The sequence below is a fragment of the Urocitellus parryii genome, chromosome 10 (genome assembly GCF_045843805.1).
Source record: "Urocitellus parryii isolate mUroPar1 chromosome 10, mUroPar1.hap1, whole genome shotgun sequence".
Lineage (NCBI taxonomy): Eukaryota > Metazoa > Chordata > Mammalia > Rodentia > Sciuridae > Urocitellus > Urocitellus parryii.
This window is the reverse complement of record NC_135540.1, coordinates 27,605,580-27,624,472: the sequence shown is the minus strand read 5'-3', so window position 1 is coordinate 27,624,472 and position 18,893 is coordinate 27,605,580. Positions and strand designations below refer to the sequence as shown.

Genomic DNA, 18,893 nt, shown 5'->3' with positions numbered 1-18,893 from the left:
GTCACATAGAGCATGGAGTTATAATTCGTTATAATAACATCATCAGTTCAGTATCTTCAGAGAAAGTAGAACTTTTCGGTTATCTGCAGTTTAAGGATTTTGTCTTTCTACTCAGTGTGCTATCATCATGTGGAAGCACCCACAAAGCACTTGGACAAAAGGTGGGACTCCCTAAGTCTGCAATATTGGGTGCTACACTTACTCAGTGGGCTACAGCTACTCTCGGGTCCTCGGGGCTGCCAAGTGCACTGTACCCACCCAAGCATGCACTGAAGGGGAAAGAGTCACTCTGCTTTAGTGTTACTCACTGTATGCACACTCACACACACAAATGCACAAATATACGAGGACAGCGTGTTAGCTTATGTGTTCCTGTGACACATAAAATATGTAACCCAAACAACTTGAAGTACAAAAAGATCTATTTTAGCTCAGAATCTCAGTGTGTTCAGTCTGTGGTTGGCTGGCTCCTTGCGTTGGGCCTGAGGTGAAGCAGGCCTTGGTGGAAGGACATGGACAGTGGTATTCATCTTATGAAAACCAGGAAGCAGAAAGAGAGGAAGAGCCAGGGACAAGATATAGTCCCGATTTTCACACCCCCAAGTGACATACTTCCTCTAACCATGCCCCACCTTCTGACATCTTCCACCTCCTCCCACTAGTCTCTTCAAGTTATTAATCCACCAAATGGATTAATCCACTGATGAGGTTAGAGGCTTCATGGTCCAATCCTTCCTGAAAGCACCACTTCTGTGCATTACTGCACTGGGGACCACGTCTCAACCCCTGAGCTTTGGGGGGACACACCACATCCAAACCATAACAGACATACGCCCTCATCCTGTTTCTGTACTCTGCGGTTAACTTTTTCATACCTGAAATCATGTCATACTTTTATTCCACGAAGGCAGGGAATTCTGTCTGTCTTGTTTCCTACTGTGTCCCCAGCACTTACACAGTGCCCAGCGTGTAACAGGCACTTCGTAAAAGTAAATGCTTTTCTGAAAGAATAAATCAATTTGACAGGAGAGAACAAAATTAACTGAGTAGGGGAAAACAGAATTAACCCAAGAATCATATGCTGGAATCCCAAAATTGTTCAAATTACTGTTATTTTTTAAACAGTCAACACTCTATACAGAACACTAGATCCCTATTCTGCAGCACTGGAGGATGCCTACTCTGCATCACACCTGCGTGAAATAGGAAGGAGTACAACAACTGTTATTTTCCTTGTCCAAATATTGGCAGTGACTTAGTGTTATTCAAAGTTCTGTCATCAGTGTGTTCACAGAATTACACTATTCTACCATTATGTATGAATAACTCCATCATAATAAGTTTAATCCCTCCCCCAAATTTCAAACAAGTGTCCAATACCTTAGAACTGATTAAATGATGGCCTATTCATAGAGAGGGATAGTACTCAGTTGTTAAAAATCATGGTCTCCTCTCAAAAAAACTAGAAATAAAACTTCCATCTGATCCAGTAATCCCACTACTGGGTATATATCCAAAGGAAACAAAATCAGTGTGTTGAAGAGATACTTGCACTCCCACATTTACTACAGCATTCTTTACAATAGACAAGAGGTAGAATCGACCAAGATGTCAATTGATGGATAAATAGATAAAGAAAATGTGGGGAATATATATGATGCATTAGTATTCAGCCACAAAAAAAAAATGAAATTCTGTCCTTTGCAGCAACATGGACAGAACTGAAGAATATTATGTTCAGTAAAGTGAGTAAGGAAGAGAAAGACAAATAAATACCACATGTTCTCACTAATATATGGAAGCTAAAAAGTTGATCTCCTTAAACTAGGGGAATAGCTTGATGGGTGCTTGCCTGGTGTGCAAGGCCCTGGGTTCAATTCCTAGCACCACACACACACAAAAAAATGTTGATCTCATAAAAGCAAAGAGAACAGTGGCTGGGAAGGGTGTGGAGGAGGGAGGGATGGAGAGAGGCTGGTGAGCAGGTACAGGGGTGCAATTGGAAGAGAGCAATGACTTCTGTTCTGTGGCACAGTAGGATAACTATGGTTAACCACAATTTGCTGCATATTTAAAAGTAGTTAATAAGGGAGATTTTAAATACCCCTAACAGAGAAATAATAAATATTTAGGTGATGGGTATGCCAATTATACGCTGATCTGATCATTGCACATGGTATACACATATTGAAATATCACGCTGGCCCCCATAAACGTACAATTATTAAATGTCAATTAAAATAAAAACATATTTTTTTTAAAAAAAAGTTCTGTCATCAAGAGAACTCACATGAAGATTTCCACCTGTTGGTAATTTTCCTTCTTCAAACTGCCCAGTGCTTCATTATCATACGGGCATCACCATCCAGGTTACTAGATTTAATCACTATTCATTTCCCTACTCAGCACATATTTCAATAATTCAATGCTTCAATAATTGTACTAGGCATATTCAAGGGATAAAGAGATAAACCAAGTTTTTTGAGCTTACAGTCCATTGACAAATAAAAGATCTTGCATCTGAAAAAATAGTTTTTGTTCCAAAAAAGGGTCCCTTACGCTGATCTCTGATGTATTTGCTGCTTGCCCTTTTTGGACAGCTGCACGAGGGTAGCTTCTGGAACCTTAAAATTCTGGGCAGCTAAAGCCATATTTCTCTTCATGGAGTTCAAAATGGTCCTTGCAGTTCAGAAATGTCAGATAATCACTCAACTAGTCAGCTTTCCATGACTGCAGCGAGTACCTGAGATCAGCAAGTTAAAAAGAGGAAAGGTTTATTTTAGCTCACAGTTTTGGAGGTTTCAGTCCCTGGTTCCTTGGCCCCATTGCTTTGGGGTCTGTGGTGGGCAGTAAATCACGGCAGGAAGCACATGCCGGAGAAAGGTGCCCACTTCACGGGAACCAGGAAGCAGAAAGAAAGAGGAAGAGGAGGAGTCAGAGTCCCAATATCCCCTTCAGGGAGGTACCTTCAATAACCCACCTGCACTCCACTAGGCCCCATCTCCTAAAGGTCCTACCACGTCCCAGCGGCACCACTGGCTGGTGATGAAACTGTCAACACCTGAGACTTCAGGGGACAGTCAATGTGCAAAATGTAGCAATCAGTAAACTATCTAAAAAAAAAAAAAAAGGAATATGCCATTTTCTTTATAAACTGTAAGTATTTACAGTCTAATCTCAATTTTGTGAAGTACTAGGTACACCTGCATTGATAAAGATTGGAGAGCTATATACTAGTTACCAGTGGTTATACCAAGGTGATGAAATAAGAGCTGATTCCTATTTTTATATATTATCTTTTCTAAAATTTTTTCAGTGTTCAACATTGTAATAAAAAAATTATAAAGATTATTTTAAAGGTAATCTTAAGTCTAACAATAAACTTTGAGGCTATTACTATTGTATTAAAAAAAAATTTTTTTTCTTAAGGGAGGGTCTCACTAAGTTGCTTAAGGCTGAGGCTGGCATCAAATTTGCAATTCTCCTGCCTCAGCCTTCAGAGCTGCTGGGATTACAGGCACGTGCCACCCCGCCTGGCTGCTGTTCAAATTCTTAAAGCTAAATATATAAATCAAGTCAATGTATCTCTGGTTCTCATAATAATCAACATGGTGCTTAGTATAGGCACTGAGAAAGAAAAGCAGAAAATTCATTGCTGTTTTGGGGTTTCCTTCTGCTGAACCTACCCCACACACACACTTTTTTTTTTTTTTTTTTTTTGGTCCTGGGGATTGAACTTGGAGACATTCAACCACTGAGCCACATCCCCAGCCCTATTTTGTATTTTATTTAGAGACAGGGTCCCACTGAGCTGCTTCGTGCCTTGCCGTTGCTGAGGTTGGCTTTGAACTCACAATTCTCCTGTCTCGGCCTCCTTAGCCACTGGGATTAAAGGCGTGTGCCACCACACCTGGCCTAAACCTACCCTTTTTTTTCCCCTTAGGCTGGTGTGTTTCCTCTTCCACACTCTCCTGGGACTTGGTATTAGAAGCACTGTGTGAGTTCTCCAAGATTGACACCTGATATATACTGAATGAACTTATTTCCTTTGGGTAATTTTGAGAACAGCAGGGTTCCTTTTATCCCTGCTAGTCCTGATGATAGAAAAAAAAATCCACTTAAACCTATAATTTTATAAAGAAATGTATCCCTTCCTGAAAAATCATAATAGCTCACATCTACGCCAGGCATTGCTGCCATATCACACCAGGCAAAACAGTTCTCATTCTCACAGGCTTGGAACCCTTGCCCTCCTCACACCCTCCAGAAGCAAGGGTACCAAGGAGCATGTGCTCTGTGGATTACACACATTGCTGCGTTCCAAATCTAGCAGGTGCATGCAGGTGACTGTCTCTATTTTGAGGACAAGAAAACATTTTGAATCAGGCCAGGTGACTTGTCCAAGGTTATACATCTGCCAACCCAGATGTCTTCTCACTCCAGAACCCAATTAACCACATAAGCCTAGTCTGGTTGAGATTTGAGCAGGGGTCAAAGGTGGTTCACTCCCTTTCAAACTCAGTTCCCAGCAAAGAAGAAAGCTGCACAGAATCAGAAACGAGCTCTTAGCAAAGAGTGCTCATCGGAATTTAATGTGTTATTAAATCTTGATTATAGAAATTAATATATGCTAGCATGATCATCAAATTATTGTTGACTGAACTGTTTCTGAATCATGATAAAGAACCTTTAGGTATATAGTTATTTAAAAATCTGTTCAGCTCACATGGGTTGTTTCAAAATTTTCAGAAGGAAAATTTTTAAAAGGAAAGCTCTTTTTTTTTTACAAATTAGAAACATGACTTTCAAAGAAGCCGGGAGCAGTGGCACACATTTGTAATCCCAGTGGCTTGGAAGGCTGAGACAGAAAGATGACAAGTTCAAAGCCAGCCTCAGCAGGGAGACCCTAAGAAATTTATCCAGACTCCTGTCTCTAAATAAAATATAAAGAAGACTGTGGATGTGGCTTGGTTGTTAATCACCCCGGTTTTCTATCCATGGTAGGATACCAAAAAAAAAAAAAAAAAAAAAAAAGACTTTCAAAGAACAAAAAAGCAGCACGTGGCATGTGAGGGAGGAAAATTTGCAGGTGGTCAAAGGCTGAGGAAGTTCAGGGTCCCATGTGGAAGACTTCCTTCAGCTTCCTCAAAACTAAGCATTTTATTGTCTCAATAGTTTTGCTTTCACAGTAAGACATAATTGACTCCTGCATTAGACATACTCTTTCAAGTAAATATGGCTGGAGAAATCTGTTAAATACCCAAGAATGTAGACCCCATTCACAATGAAACTGCACCCTCGGGATATTTTGTATCCTGAAAAATTGAACCGGGGGGACACACGGCCCTTTTGTAGGAAGAGCAACAAGTCTAGTCTAGTGTCCTCAAACACTTCTTGCTGCTCTTGAGATCAACTGTACCGAGAGATGAGAGGGGGTGGCACGGAGAATGCTCCCTGTGGCCACCCCTGAGTGGCTTCACAACAAGCCAGCCCACCTGAGACAACCATTTGACCCCTTTAGTGCATCTGTGCCATTTGCTGATGAACTGAGCCAATTGCCATGGACCATTCAGAGAGACCCAGTAATGGAACTGGGTCATGATGATATTATAGAATTTTTAAAAACTTATGTTTTCTAATCTGGTAACCGTTTTTATACAACAGCACTGTAGATAAAATTGGCAGTTTAAGTAGTTTTAGTGAACAAGTCCTCCAATAATAGAACATTCCCGCGAATGCAATTATGTCAGAATGAACTAAGTGTCACCAACTGAAGACCACCACTCAACCAGACTGTGATCCAGGAACCTAAGATTTTATTGCAGCTCTTAAGTTTATCCAAAAGCCCTCCTGCAGAGCTTCCTCCCGGGGCCACTCCAGGTAGGTCTTGGTGTTCATGATCTTCCGCAGCTTACAGAAGCGCTGGGGGATGGCCTTCTTCTCGATGGGCTCCAGCAGGACAAGAATGGCCGCGTCGTCGTTCTCATCAAAGAGGCGGAAGTGGGAGAAGTCCAGCTCGTACTTGCACCACTCGCTCTTCACGAAGTTCTCCGAGAGCACGAACACGGTTTTGTGGCTCTTCTCGATGCAGTCGATGATGTTGTCGATGATCCACTTGCCAGGGACGAAGTCGCGCTTGTGCAGACACAGCTTGAAGGGCGGCTCCCAGTTCTCCAGCTCCTGCACCAGGAGGTTCTCCACCCAGTGGGAGTCCCGCTCGCTGTAGGAGACGAACGCGTCGTAGCAGATGTCCCTGCACGGCGCCTTCCGGGGCTTCCTTTTGGCCTGGAGCCAGGCCCACATCATCTTCAGGTACCACACACCGTGGAAGCGGTGGCACAGGCCCCCCGTGAGCAGGATCAACAGGAAGAGGGCACAGCACACGCCAGACACCAGCGCCACCCGGTGGCACTCGGAGGCGGAGAGCCGGGCGTCGAGCACGCGCTGGCCGCGCACGTGGGAGGGAGAGTCACACAGGTAGCTGTCTGGCCAGTCCACCAGCACCTGGGCCAGGGCCGGCTGCTGCTGAGTGAAGGACAGGAATTCACAGGAGCAGATGAAGTTGTTGCCACCAGCCTCCAGCGTCTTCAGTCTGTGAAACGAATCAAGTTGCTCCTTAGAGAAAGTATTTATGGTATTCCTGCTGATATTCATGACGAGTAACATGGGTAAGGAAAAAGCATCTGGAAGCATCTTCAGCTTATTTCTAGAAATATAAAGTTCTTTGAGTTGAGGTAAAATTAAAGAAAATGAGTCGAGATTATTATTGCTGACATCTAAAATTTCCAAGGTCCTGGGAATGCAGTCGGTTACACGGTGTATCCGGGTGCTGGACAAGTTCAAATATTTCATCTTTTGTGGCCACTGACAAGCTTCAGGCATAGAATGAAAACTGTTCTTACTGACATCAAGGTTGGTCAAGTTTTTCAGAGTCAGCAAAACCTCTCCAGTTTTTTCTAATGATGTCAAGTGATTTTGCCTTAAAATTAAGGTCTGCAGGGAGGGCCAGCCATCCTCACAGGCTGAATTTTTCAAGTATTCTTCAACCATCAGATTTTCACTGAGATCTAAGTGTTCTAATGATTTTAAATGTTGTGAAAACAAACAAGGAACCAGAAAAACCTTACTGTTCTCCACTGTGATTTTTTTAATTCTTTCAGTGATTGAATACACAGTGCTCAGATCATAAAATAAGTAGAACTGTGGGATATGCAACTTCCGTATAGTGACTGTTTCCACTTTACCTGGAATTTTAATTTTCTCGAGCTCAGATACATGAAAATCACCAACTCCATTAAGAGTACAGTCATCAAACTCCACCTCCAACAACTCAGAAGCATAACTCAACAGTTTCACAAGGTCATTAAAACTTTGATCGGTCATGTCTGCATTTCTAAATGTGAACTTTTTAATCACTGGATTCGTTTCACTGATGGATAGCCCTGAAAAGTGGAACATGACCAAGTCTGTATCTCTCAGTTCAAAAGATTCCACTGAACTTAAAAGATCTACAAAAATCTCCACCAGTAACATAGGTTGCTTCATATGAAGGATCAGATGACTGATGTTCTGAATTGACTTCAAACTTTGGGGCTCATAACTCTGGAGACTAGATGCAATGATCTCAAGTTCTTCTAGAAAGGTAAGTCCAACAAAATCTATTCTCTGAATCCCAGTGAAGGTGTAACTATTTCCTACCCTCAGGATTCGCAAATTTGGGAGGTGAGAAAAAAGAGATGTTTCCCCAAGTGTTTTGTAAGGATTTCCCAGTAAGTTTAAAATTTTCAAGGAGGAAAGGGGCCTAAACCAGGAAGACGATAGATTAGATAACTGATTATCAGATAAATCCAAATGTTCCAGACGGCTTAGGGAAGAAAAGGCACCTTCCTGAATTGTGCTGATCCCATTGGACTTCAGCATCAGAGCCCGGAGGTTGACGCACCTCTGCAGATCAGCTTGGCCGATATAGGTGATCTCATTGTTGGACAGGTCAAGCCCTCTCATGGCTGCTGTGAGCCCTGAGGGGATGGAGCTGAAAGATCTGGAGCGGCCATCACAGATGCCAGTGGGGTTGCAAGACAGAGGAGCCGGATCTGGAGACCCTTCCTTGGAGAGGAGGATTATGGCCCCCAAGGCCCACACTGTCCACAAAGCCTGTGGCATTGTCCAGGATTCCACCTACAAATAAAAGCGGTTCCAATGAGTGATTGTGTCTGACAACATAACTGATTCTTGAGAAATGCTTTATCAAGCATTTCCCCCCACCTCTCTCTCTCTCTCACATACACATAGAGGAAATAACAGGAAGGCAAATGGAACATATGAATGAGGATGAGAAATGAATTCCCTGATGCATACAGCAGCACAAACAGGGGGGCCACTGCTCAGACTTAAAGTACCACCATGTGGGAATGTGGAACAGGCCTCACTAAAAATGGGTTATAAGCAAACAAAGGAACAGGGGCATGATCAAGCAAGCAGTTTAAGAAGAGAGCTAGGGGGTTGGGGTTGTGGCCCAATGGTGGAGCGCTTGCCTGGCACATGTGAGGCACTATGTTCAATCCTCAGCACTGTGTAAAAATAAAAAAATAAAATAAAGGTATTGTGTCCATCTACTGTGTGTGTGTGTACACACACACACACACACACACACACACACACACACATTTTTAAAAAAAGAAAGAAAGAAAGAAATGAGCTAGGCTCACCATAGCCACTTTCAATTACCTCTTCCTGAATTGGAAACCCTCTTAGCTTTAAGCATGCTTCTCCCCTTCCTTAATATCCGGCACATAAAGAACTCATAGAACCAAACTACTGCTCTCATGGACAACTGTTCACTGGATGGAGCCCTAGAAATAGCATGCTCTTTGACCAAAAGAAAAAGGTTTCATGGTCACCAACCCAGCCTGCACCTGCTACTTTTAGGCAAGAGGGATGCTGGGAGTCCCAGGCTGAGCAAAGTACCTTGCTGAGTTGAGGAACACTCAAACCATCAGAACCTTCTCTTCCTGCAGAGAGGTTCAGAAAGCAATGTTCAAGCCTGGGTGTGTTGTTCAGATGAATAGAGAGGAAATAAACCTGTTTGCACACAACTGCTGTTTTAGTTTCAGCCAGGAATCCAACAGTTTTCTCTCTGCCCACCTTCGGGGCCCTACATTTTCCCCTAGCTACTTTCAGTGCCCCTGTTCCTTACATCTGGGTGCCTTTGTCCGTATTTGTTCATGAACTAACTCTACACATTTTTTAAAAAAATATTTAACCCCAAATACAAAACATTTTATGGAAAGAACTAACTTCCCACATTCACAGAATCTACGCTGTCATAAGGATCTGGGTTATACAATTTACAGTCATAGAGAATTTAATTGCTGTTGGAGACAGAATTTTTATGCTCACACTAATACCACTGCTTTGAATCCCCTCGTCTGTTTAGATAAATGGGTCATACCATGCATATTTATTCTGGATTTTCATTTTATCATCAGTTTTATTGAGGTATAATTAGTATTAAAAACTGTAAATAATTAATGTGCACAATTTGGTGAGCTTAGACACAAGTACACATTCATGGCACCCTCACCACAATCCATGTGATAAACATATCTATCACTTCCAAAGATAAACATATCTATCACTTCCAAACATTTCTTCACTTTTTTTTTTCTTGCAGTACTAAGACTGAACCCAGGGGCACTCTACCACAGAGCTACATCCCCAGACCTTTTTTAACTTTTACTTTGAGACAGACTCTCTGACAAGTTGCTGAGTTGCCTATTGAGACATGATTCAATGTCTTTGTTCTGTTAGTAAACTGTAGTGATTGCACTGGTGAATTTCAAAGCGTTAAGATAATACGACTTTAAAAAATAAACCCAAGTTAGACAAGATGTATTATCCTTTTCATATAGTGCTGGATTTTACTTAGTAATATTTTGTTGAGAACTTTTATATCTATATTCAGAAACAAATGTGCCCTGTCAATTTCCTTTCTCCTGACATTCTCATCTGGTAGAACTCACCAGTGTCACCAGGCAGGAAGTGTTGTTATTTGTGTGTTTTGTTTTGTGACACCGAATAAATTTACTTAACAACTACAGAACAATTCAGATTTTCTTCCTCTTATTTTCAGTAAGTTGTATTTTTCAAATTTTCAATTTTATTATTTAATATTTAATATTTTTATTATTTTAACGTCTAGAGGATTTAAGGTGTTTTTAAAAAAATGAGACAAATTAGGATGTATCTTAAGCAAAGAATGGTTCATGCTGTGCCTGGAACCAGGGTTTGGGGGAAGTTTGGTGTGAGCAGTGAGGTTTTATAGGCTGAATACAGAAGCAAAGCAGGGGAACCATCTGATTGGACTGGCTACAGCCAGGCCACTTCCTGGACATGATGTGATGAGGTATTCGCCTTCTATGGGCCCCTCTAATCATTCAGCTACCTGTGACTGGCTCAAGGCTGGCTGTTTGAGAGTGGCTAAAATAGCTATTTGTTACAAAACATGACTTCTAGCTGGGGATAGTGGGGTTCACATGTAATCCCAGTGTCTTGGGAGGCTGAGGCAGGAGGATAGGGAGTTTAAAGCCAGCCTCAGCAACATAGTGAGGATCTAAGCAACTCAGCCAGTCCCTTAGAAAAGGACTGGGGATTTGGCTCAGTGGTAAAGCACCCCTGGGTTCAATTCCTGGTACCACAAAAAAAATAATAATAACAAATAAACTACTGAGTTAGGTTTGAGTCTGTATATACTAAGTTAATTTGCAGTTTATTATGCAGGAACACAAAGTACAGAGACAGTCTCCAGCTAATGGACTCCAGCTTATTTTATTTAATGAAATGAAGTCCTCTGTTTTATTCGTTCATGAGTTTTATTTGTGCCTACTTTTATTCTTGATTGTCTTCCATTTTTTATTAACATTTTCAGTTCTGACTTTACAGATTGTCTACTTTCTATTTCGTTATTTTCCACCGTTCTGTTACTACTTCCTCCCTTCTGCTTTCTCTGGATTTATTTTACTGTTATTTCTCTAATTTCTTGTTTGGTCATTAACTGTTGGCCATTATTCAATTTCAGTACATGCACTTAAGGTTAGATATTATCACTGAAACAATAGTTTTGCTGCATTTGACATGTTTCTTTATGTCGTTTATTCAAAATTCATTTTAAAACATTTTCTAATTTCTATTATGGTTCTTTTATGTCCCATGGTTTATATAGAAATGTAGGTACTAATTTCCCAACATATGGGCTTTTTTTCTCTTTTTTTTTTTTGGAAGGGGGACGGTTCTTTGTGGTTGTTCTCTGTTTTAGTTGCATTATGGCAAGGAAAAAAAACATACTCAGAATGATTTAAATCCTTTAAAATGTGTTGCACTTTGTTCTGTAGTCCAGGATTTGTGTATGTTCTGTGATTTCAGCAGCTGTTGGGACAATATTTATACTGGTCCATCCAACCAACTACATTAATCATGCTGTTCATATCTTCTCTTCTTTACTGACACATGATAATCATATGTACTTATGGGGAACAGTGTACACTGATGATCAAACATATTCCACACATGGATACTAAAAATCAAATCAGGATATTTGGTATATTAACTGCCTCCAACACTGATCATCCTTTGTGATGAAACTATTCAAAATCCTCTCTTCTAAATTACTTTGAAATATACAGTATAACATTGTTAACTATAGTCCCCCTATGAACAGCAGAGCGTATTCCCCTATCTTATTGTAATTTTATCCCCATTGACCATCTCCCCACCCTTCCCAGCTGCCCACCCTCCTCAGCCTCTGCAAACCCCTACTTCACTGGGTATTTCTATGAGATCATCTTTTTTAGATTCCACAATTACAACATGTAGTATCTGCCTTTCTGTGCCTGGCTTATTTCTCTTATGTCATCCATGTTCTTCCTTTTTATGGCCAAATAGTGTGTGTGTGTGTGTGTGTGTGTGTGTGTGTGTGTATACACCATTTTCTTTATATATTCATCTACTCCATCATTTATTTTCCTTTTTTGAAATTCTGGGGATGGAACCCAGAGGCTCTCCACCACTAAGCCATACCCCCAGCCCTCTTTATTTTATTTCAATACAGGGTCTCACTAAGTTGTCAAGGCTGGCCTTGAACTTGCAATCCTCCTGCCTCAAACTCCTGAGTCTCTGGGATTAGGTGCCTGGCTTTTTGTTGTCTTTTTAATAATTGCTATTCTAACTGGGGTGAAGTGATCTCTCACTGTGGGTTTGAGTTGCATTACCCTATTAATTAATGATGTTCAGCAATTGTTCATATATCTGTTGGTCATTTGTATGTTATCTTTAGAGAATTCAATTCATGCCTTTTGACCATTTTTAATAAATTTTTTTGTTATTGTTTTAAATCCTTATGTATTCTGGATATTAACCCCTTGTCATATGCACAGTTTGCAAATATTTTCTCCCATTCTGTAGGCTGTCTCTTCACTCTGTTGTTTCCTTCTTTGTACAGAATATTTTTTAATTTATTTTTAATTGTAACAGAGTCATTTACATATTTGTGGGGGTACAGCTGATCATTTGATACAAGTGTGCAACATGTAATGATCAAGTGAGGGTAATTAGCATATCCATCTCCTTAAACATTAGTTATTTCTTTGTGTTTGGAGTCTACAAACTCCTTTTTTCTAGTTTTTTATAAACTACATAATAAGAGTCAGGCATGGTGGTGCATGCTTATAATCCCAGTGACTCAGGAGGCTGAGGCAGAAGAATCATGAGTTCAAGGTCAGTTTCAGCAATTTAGTGAGGCCCTAAGCAACTTTGTAAGACCCTACGTCAAAATAAAAACCATAGCCGGACGTGGTGGTGCACATTTGTAATCCCAGTGGCTTAGGAGACTGAGGCAGGAGGATAATGAGTTCAAGCCAGCCTCAGCAAAAGCAAGGTGCTACGCAACTAAGTGAGACTGTCTCTCTAAATAAAATACAAAGTAGGGCTGGGGATGTGGCTCAGTGATTGAGTGTCCCTGAGTTCAATTCCTGGTACCCCCCCAAATAAATAAATAAAAATAAAAAGCATAAAAAGGGACTGGGGATGTGGCTCAGTGGTAAAGCACCCCTAGGTTCAATCCCCAGTACAAAAAATAAAAATAATAAACTGTAAACTGTAGTCACCTTACTGTGCTATAGAGCAATAGAACCTATTCCCCTACTAACTGGCCTTGGGCTCCTGTTGTCCAGCTGCCCTCTGTGCCCACTCCCTCTAACCTTTCCTAGCCTCTAATCATCATTATTATACTCTTTTTTTTTCTAGGAGATCAAGTTTTTAGTTTTCAGTTTGATGTAATCCTTGCTTTGCTTTTACTGTCTTAATTCTTTGTTTTTAATTTTTTTTTTTTTTTAGTTTTTGGTGGACACAACATCTTTATTTTATTTTTATGTGGTGCTGAGGATCGAACCCAACGCCCCACACATGCCAGGCCAGCGTGCTACCACTGGAGCCACATCCCCAGCCCTGTCTTAATTCTTAACCAAAAAAATTCTTGCTCATATCAATATCCAGGAATACTTCTCTAATGTTTTCTATTTTTTGGTTTTATATTTAAGTCTTCAAAACATTTTGAGTTTATTTTTCTATGTAGGGGGATGGGTTAACTTTCATTCTTCCATCTGGATATCCATTTTCCTAGTACTGTTCATCGAAGACAGAGTTTTTGTCTGAGTTATTGTTTTTGGTGCTTTTGTCAAAAATTAGTTGGGGGCTGGAGTTGTAGCTCAGTGGTGAAGCACTTACCTAGTGTGTGTGAGGAAGAAGATATTTGGGGCTCACAGTTTCAGAGGCTCAGTCCATAGTCAGCAGACTCCATTGCTGTGAGCTTAAGGTGAAGCAGAACATCACTGCAAAAGGCACAGGAAAGCTGTTCAGTTCATGGCATCCAGGAAGGAGAGGAGAGAAAAGTACAAGGAGTCAGAGACAAAATATAATCCCCAAAGGTATGATCTCAGTGACCTACTTTCTCTAGCCACATCCCATCGGCCTACAGTTGCCACCTACTTGGCCCATTCAAATTATTTATCCATCAAATAGATTAATCCACTAATGAGGTGACAACTCTCATAATCTCATAATTTCACCTCCAAGTATTCCTGCATGAACACATGAGTTTTTGGGGGGAGATACCTCATATCCAAACCATAACATTCCACTCTTGGCCCCAAAATGTCGCAATGCAAAATGCATTTATTCTACCTCTAAGAGTCCCCATAGTCTTAATAGTTCCAGCACTGCCCAAAAGTCCAAGTCCAAAGTCTCATCTTAGACTCACAGGCAAACTAGGAACCTCTGTAAAGATCAAAAGCAAGTTACACATACCCAGCATATAGTGGCACAAAGTAAACATTTCCACTCCACAATGGAAGAACAGAAGCACAGAAAGAAGGGATAGGACCAAAACAAAATCAAAACCCATCTGGGCAAATAAGTCCTATAGCTACAGGTCTGGCATCTGGGGTATGTGGTGGCAAGATGTGTGTTCTAAAGAGCTTGGGAAGCCCTGCTTCTAAATGCTGGCTGCATCCCACATAGCATGTCTTGGCCTGGCTCTGCTAGGCCAACCTATTGGCAGATGGTCCACATTATTGGCATCTTTTAATTTTGCAGGGGTCTCCATTCCAGGTTCAGCTTGACCTTTCACATCTTCATACATCATCTTCTCAGGGGCTGCCTAGAGGGATTCCAACCCTGCCACACTTTGCCTAGCATGCCAGGCCTTCGTTTGAAATCTTGGTAAAAAGCCTCCATGATGCCTTAACACTAGCATCCTGCATTCCTGCAAAACCAGCACCAAGGTCAGCCTCCAGCTTGAGCAGTAACCAGGCCCCCTTGGAACATGGTTGCAGTGGCCTCTTAGTGTCTGAGCAGCTGACCCATGCAAAACAATTTCCTTGAGAAACAATTTTCTACACATCAGTGTGCCTCCATGTTTTCTTTTTAAACAGGTCTTCACTTTTACACCCTTGAATCTGCCAGGGTATGGTCTTGCTGATTCCTGATCCCTCAATACATCTATCCCATTGTCTCTAGGCAAAGTACTTATCTTTAGTGGTGGTAATCTCTTCATCAACCACACTTTCCTTGGCCTGTTTTACATGTCTTTTTCTGGCCAAATTACAGGTCTTAAATTTTTTTTATTCTCTTGCTTTTTGCTTCAAATTATCACAGTAAACCTGGCTAAAAAATGATAGCAATGCCCATGTCACTGCCTGAGTGCTGTTTTGCCTTAAAAATTTCCTGTGCCACATTAATTATTCCATCACCTTTAAATTTGGCATCACACAAAGTCTCAGACATTTTTAATAGGATTGCTTTCTAGATTTCTTTTTCAGATAGTTCACTATTGACATATACAAATGTTAATGATTTTTCCTGTTGATTTTATATCCTGTAACTTTTCTGAATTTATTATTTCTAACAGGTTTTGTAAGTGTAATTTTTAAGATTTTTCTATATATAAGATTATGTTGTTTGCAAACAGGGAAAGTTTTACTACCTCCTTTGTAATTTGGGTTATCTTTATTTCTTTCTCTTGACTGACTGCTCTGGTTAGAAACTTCTAGTACTATGAATAAAAATGATGAAAGTGGACATTCTTATCTTCTTCCAGATATAAAGGAAAGGCTTTCAATCATTCCCCATTTAGGATGATATTACCTGTGAGTTTGTCATAAATAACTATTATTGTGTTGAGATGCATTCCTTCTACTCCTAATTTGTGGAGTTTTTATCATAAAGGGAATCTTATCAGATGCTTTTTCTGCATCTGTTGAAATGACCATATGGTTTTTGAATTATTTCTGTTAACACAATGTATTGCATTTATTGATTTGCATATGTTGAGCCATTCTCAAGTCCAGGGATTCATCCAAACCACTTGATCATTAAAAAGGATACTCTTTTTTCATGTACTAAATTTAGTTTGCTAGTATTTTGATGAGAATTTTTGCATCCACATTCATCAGGATTGGTGGTTTTCTTGTTTTGTCAGGTCCTTGTCTGGTTTTGGTATTAGGGTGATGACAGAATGAGTTTGGAAGCATTACATGCTCTTCAATTTTTTGGAGTAGTTTGGAAAGAATTGGTATTACTTCTTAAGTGTCTGGTAGAATTCAGCAGTGCAGCCATCAGCTCTTAGGCCTTTCTTTGATGGGAGGCTTTATTACTGATTCAGTCTTATTGCTCTACATTGGTCTATTTGGATTTTCTATTTCTTCGTTAGTCAATCAAGACAGGATGTATGTGTCCATAAATCTATCCATTTATTATAGCTTTTCCAATTAGTTGGCATACAGTTTGCACATTTTCTTTATCCTTTCTGACCTTTTGTCTGCTTTTTATATCAGTAGAGATGTGATAAAACTTCCCACCATGCCTAGATTTGTCTGGTTCCTTATAGTTCTGTCACTTTGGCTCCATTTTTTTTTTAAATGTCATGTTGTAAGTGCTTATCAACTCAGAATTTGTATCTCTTCTCAGTGAAACTTTTATCCCAGTCAAATATTCTTTCTTTGGCTTAATGTCTATTTTATCTGAAATTAATATAGCTGCACATTTTTCTTTGGATAATTAGTGGCATGCTTTCACTTTAAACCTTTTAGTATCTTTCTAAAACATGTCTCTTATGAACAGGCTTGACTGTTGGCTTGTAGTTTTTAATTCTGTTCTCACAATTAGTCTGATGATTACAACATATAGTCCTTTTATTCAATAGAATTAATTAATTAATTAATTAATGGTTTGTTACGATGTAAGTCATTACACTATGCTTTTTAATCCCATCTTTTTCATGTTCTCTTGTCTCTCTCTCTCTTTTTTTCCTTCTCTTAAATTTGGAGGTGATTTTTATCATTAGATATTTTTCTTCCTGTTAGTTTATAAATGAAATAATATGAGAAAATTAACTGATAGCTTAGAAACTTCCAAAACATGCTGTAAACTTCTGGCAACTTCTGTAAGATGGGGATGTTGTAAAAAGTTTAAGATTCATCTGTTCTTTACTTGGGACAGGAAGAAACTTAAAATATTGATGAATGTCATTTTCTAATAAGTCAAGATCTTTGTGCTTCCTTTAAAAAAAAAAAAAAGGTCTCTTTCAAGCCAGGTCACCCTACCTACCAAGGAAGGAAAAGGGGGGTGGGGGAATCCACAGCAGATTGAGTTGTTAACACCCAGAACACTCTCTTTTCTTAATAAAATCAACAAAACACCTTTCTGGTTTGCAAGTTCTAACACTTGCAAACACTTGTTTTCATGTTCAGAAGTTGAAGAAGTTGTAAGAGGAACTTCATAGTGTTCTTATTTAAAGAACAACTGTTTAAATGCTCTAAGGTGGTTTTTCAACAGAGACCCAACTCAAGATACCCTAAGAATCAAAGAATGCAGAGGGGGCATGAAACACCCCACAGTGCAGAGGCCAGACTCCCTGTTAGGAGGTCTTATAGTTTACATATAAAGTGTCCCCCCAAAAGCTCATATGTGAGGCAATGCAAGAAAGTTTAGAAGTGAAATGATTGGGTTATGAGATCCTTAGCCTAATCAGTGCATTGACTTGAACGGATTGACTATAGGCAGATACCTTCTGGCTGGAGGAGGTAGGTCACTGGGGTCGTACCTTGGGGGCTTATGTTTTGTCCCTGATGAGCAGATGCTCTCTCTGCTTCCTGATTGCCTTGTCCTGAGCTGTTTTCCTCCTCCACACCCTTCTGCGGGTGATGTTCTGCCACACTTCTGACCCACAGCAAGGACATCAGCGGCTAAGAGCCGGCAAATAAACTTTTCCTCCTCTACACTGGTCTTGTCCGTTCTTTTGGTCATAGCGACGAAAACGCAGACTAAAACAGTAAGGGAGGGTCCTGGACCACCCCCTGGAACGAACCTTGGCACCTTGCCCACTTCAGTGCCCTAGTGACTGAAATCCCATCTAAAGTAACCACGATCGCGGACACAAATCCCGGAGAAGGCTAGCGGTCACTCACAATGGCTAGGTGACAGCATTCACGTGCCCCTGGTTACTTTCCCTCCGAGCCACTCGGTCAGCTGCGACGGCAAAACGTAACTTGGATAACTGGCAGAGCCAGGACCACCGTCCACGCTGGCTCCGAGGCTACCGTGACCACTCCCGGAGGACAGCGAGTCATGGGCAGAGTCGCGTCCTCAGACTGCTCAGTGGCTAGGGGTACCTCTGCCTCGCCCGCTTCCCTTTCTGGGTGTCCCTGCTTCCCCCGGGTACCGCCCGCAGCTCGGCCTTCGCTGATGTCGCTGCTGTCCCTATTCAAGCACGAGGCTGCACAGAGACCCAAGCTGCGGGAAGCACAGGCGTCCGGAATCCGCTGCCTCCCCGCCGCAATCTGAGCCTCCCGGCTGGGGGCACAGGTGCAACGAGTAGGAACCCGGGGTCCCCTCCGCCCCTGCCCGCCGGCCCCGGGAGGAGCGCAGAGAGACCGCGCGGGCGGAGCGCGCCGGCGGGAACCGCCTGACCTACCTGGGGTGCCCGCCGAGGGCGGTGGAGCCGCTGCGCCCTCTCGGCCCTGGACTGGGAAGTGACTGAAGGGGAGGTCCGTGCAGTCCGGTGCCCGGCCTTCCCGGACGGGGGAACGCCCAGTCACGGGCAGCAACGCCCACTCGATGTGCGCGCCTCCGCGCAGTGGCTTGTGCCAGACCTCGGTCCGCACACCTGGTGGCAGAGACAAACCCCCCACCCCCGCATGCGCGGCCACCTTCGCACAAGCTCTATCTGGTGGCTGTAGCCCCGAGGCGGGCCAAGATGGGAGCCCGTGGATCCTGCCCCAATCCCTGCCCTGTGCCAAGCGGGGATCAGAGGAGGGCGCTGGGGACTTGGTAGGGGTTGCAGA

At 41.7% G+C, this 18,893-nt stretch overlaps 1 protein-coding gene across 2 annotated transcripts; it reads right to left on the bottom strand.

Annotated features, from left to right (window-relative positions):
* Positions 1-5,808: 5,808 nt before the first annotated feature.
* On the bottom strand, positions 5,809-18,580 carry Tlr2 (toll like receptor 2). 2 transcript variants are annotated; one of them, XM_026384724.2, is made up of 3 exons: positions 18,524-18,580; positions 13,780-13,903; positions 5,809-8,178 (listed from the first exon to the last, which is right to left on the bottom strand). In XM_026384724.2, the coding sequence occupies exon 3, from the start codon at positions 8,161-8,163 to the stop codon at positions 5,809-5,811; it is 2,355 nt and encodes a 784-aa protein (XP_026240509.2). In that variant the 5' UTR covers positions 8,164-8,178; positions 13,780-13,903; positions 18,524-18,580. The 2 variants fall into 2 exon arrangements, with proteins under 2 accessions (XP_026240509.2, XP_026240510.2); XM_026384725.2 differs by having other exon boundaries at positions 13,780-13,883; positions 18,524-18,566.
* Between the last annotated feature and the right edge of the window lie 313 nt (positions 18,581-18,893).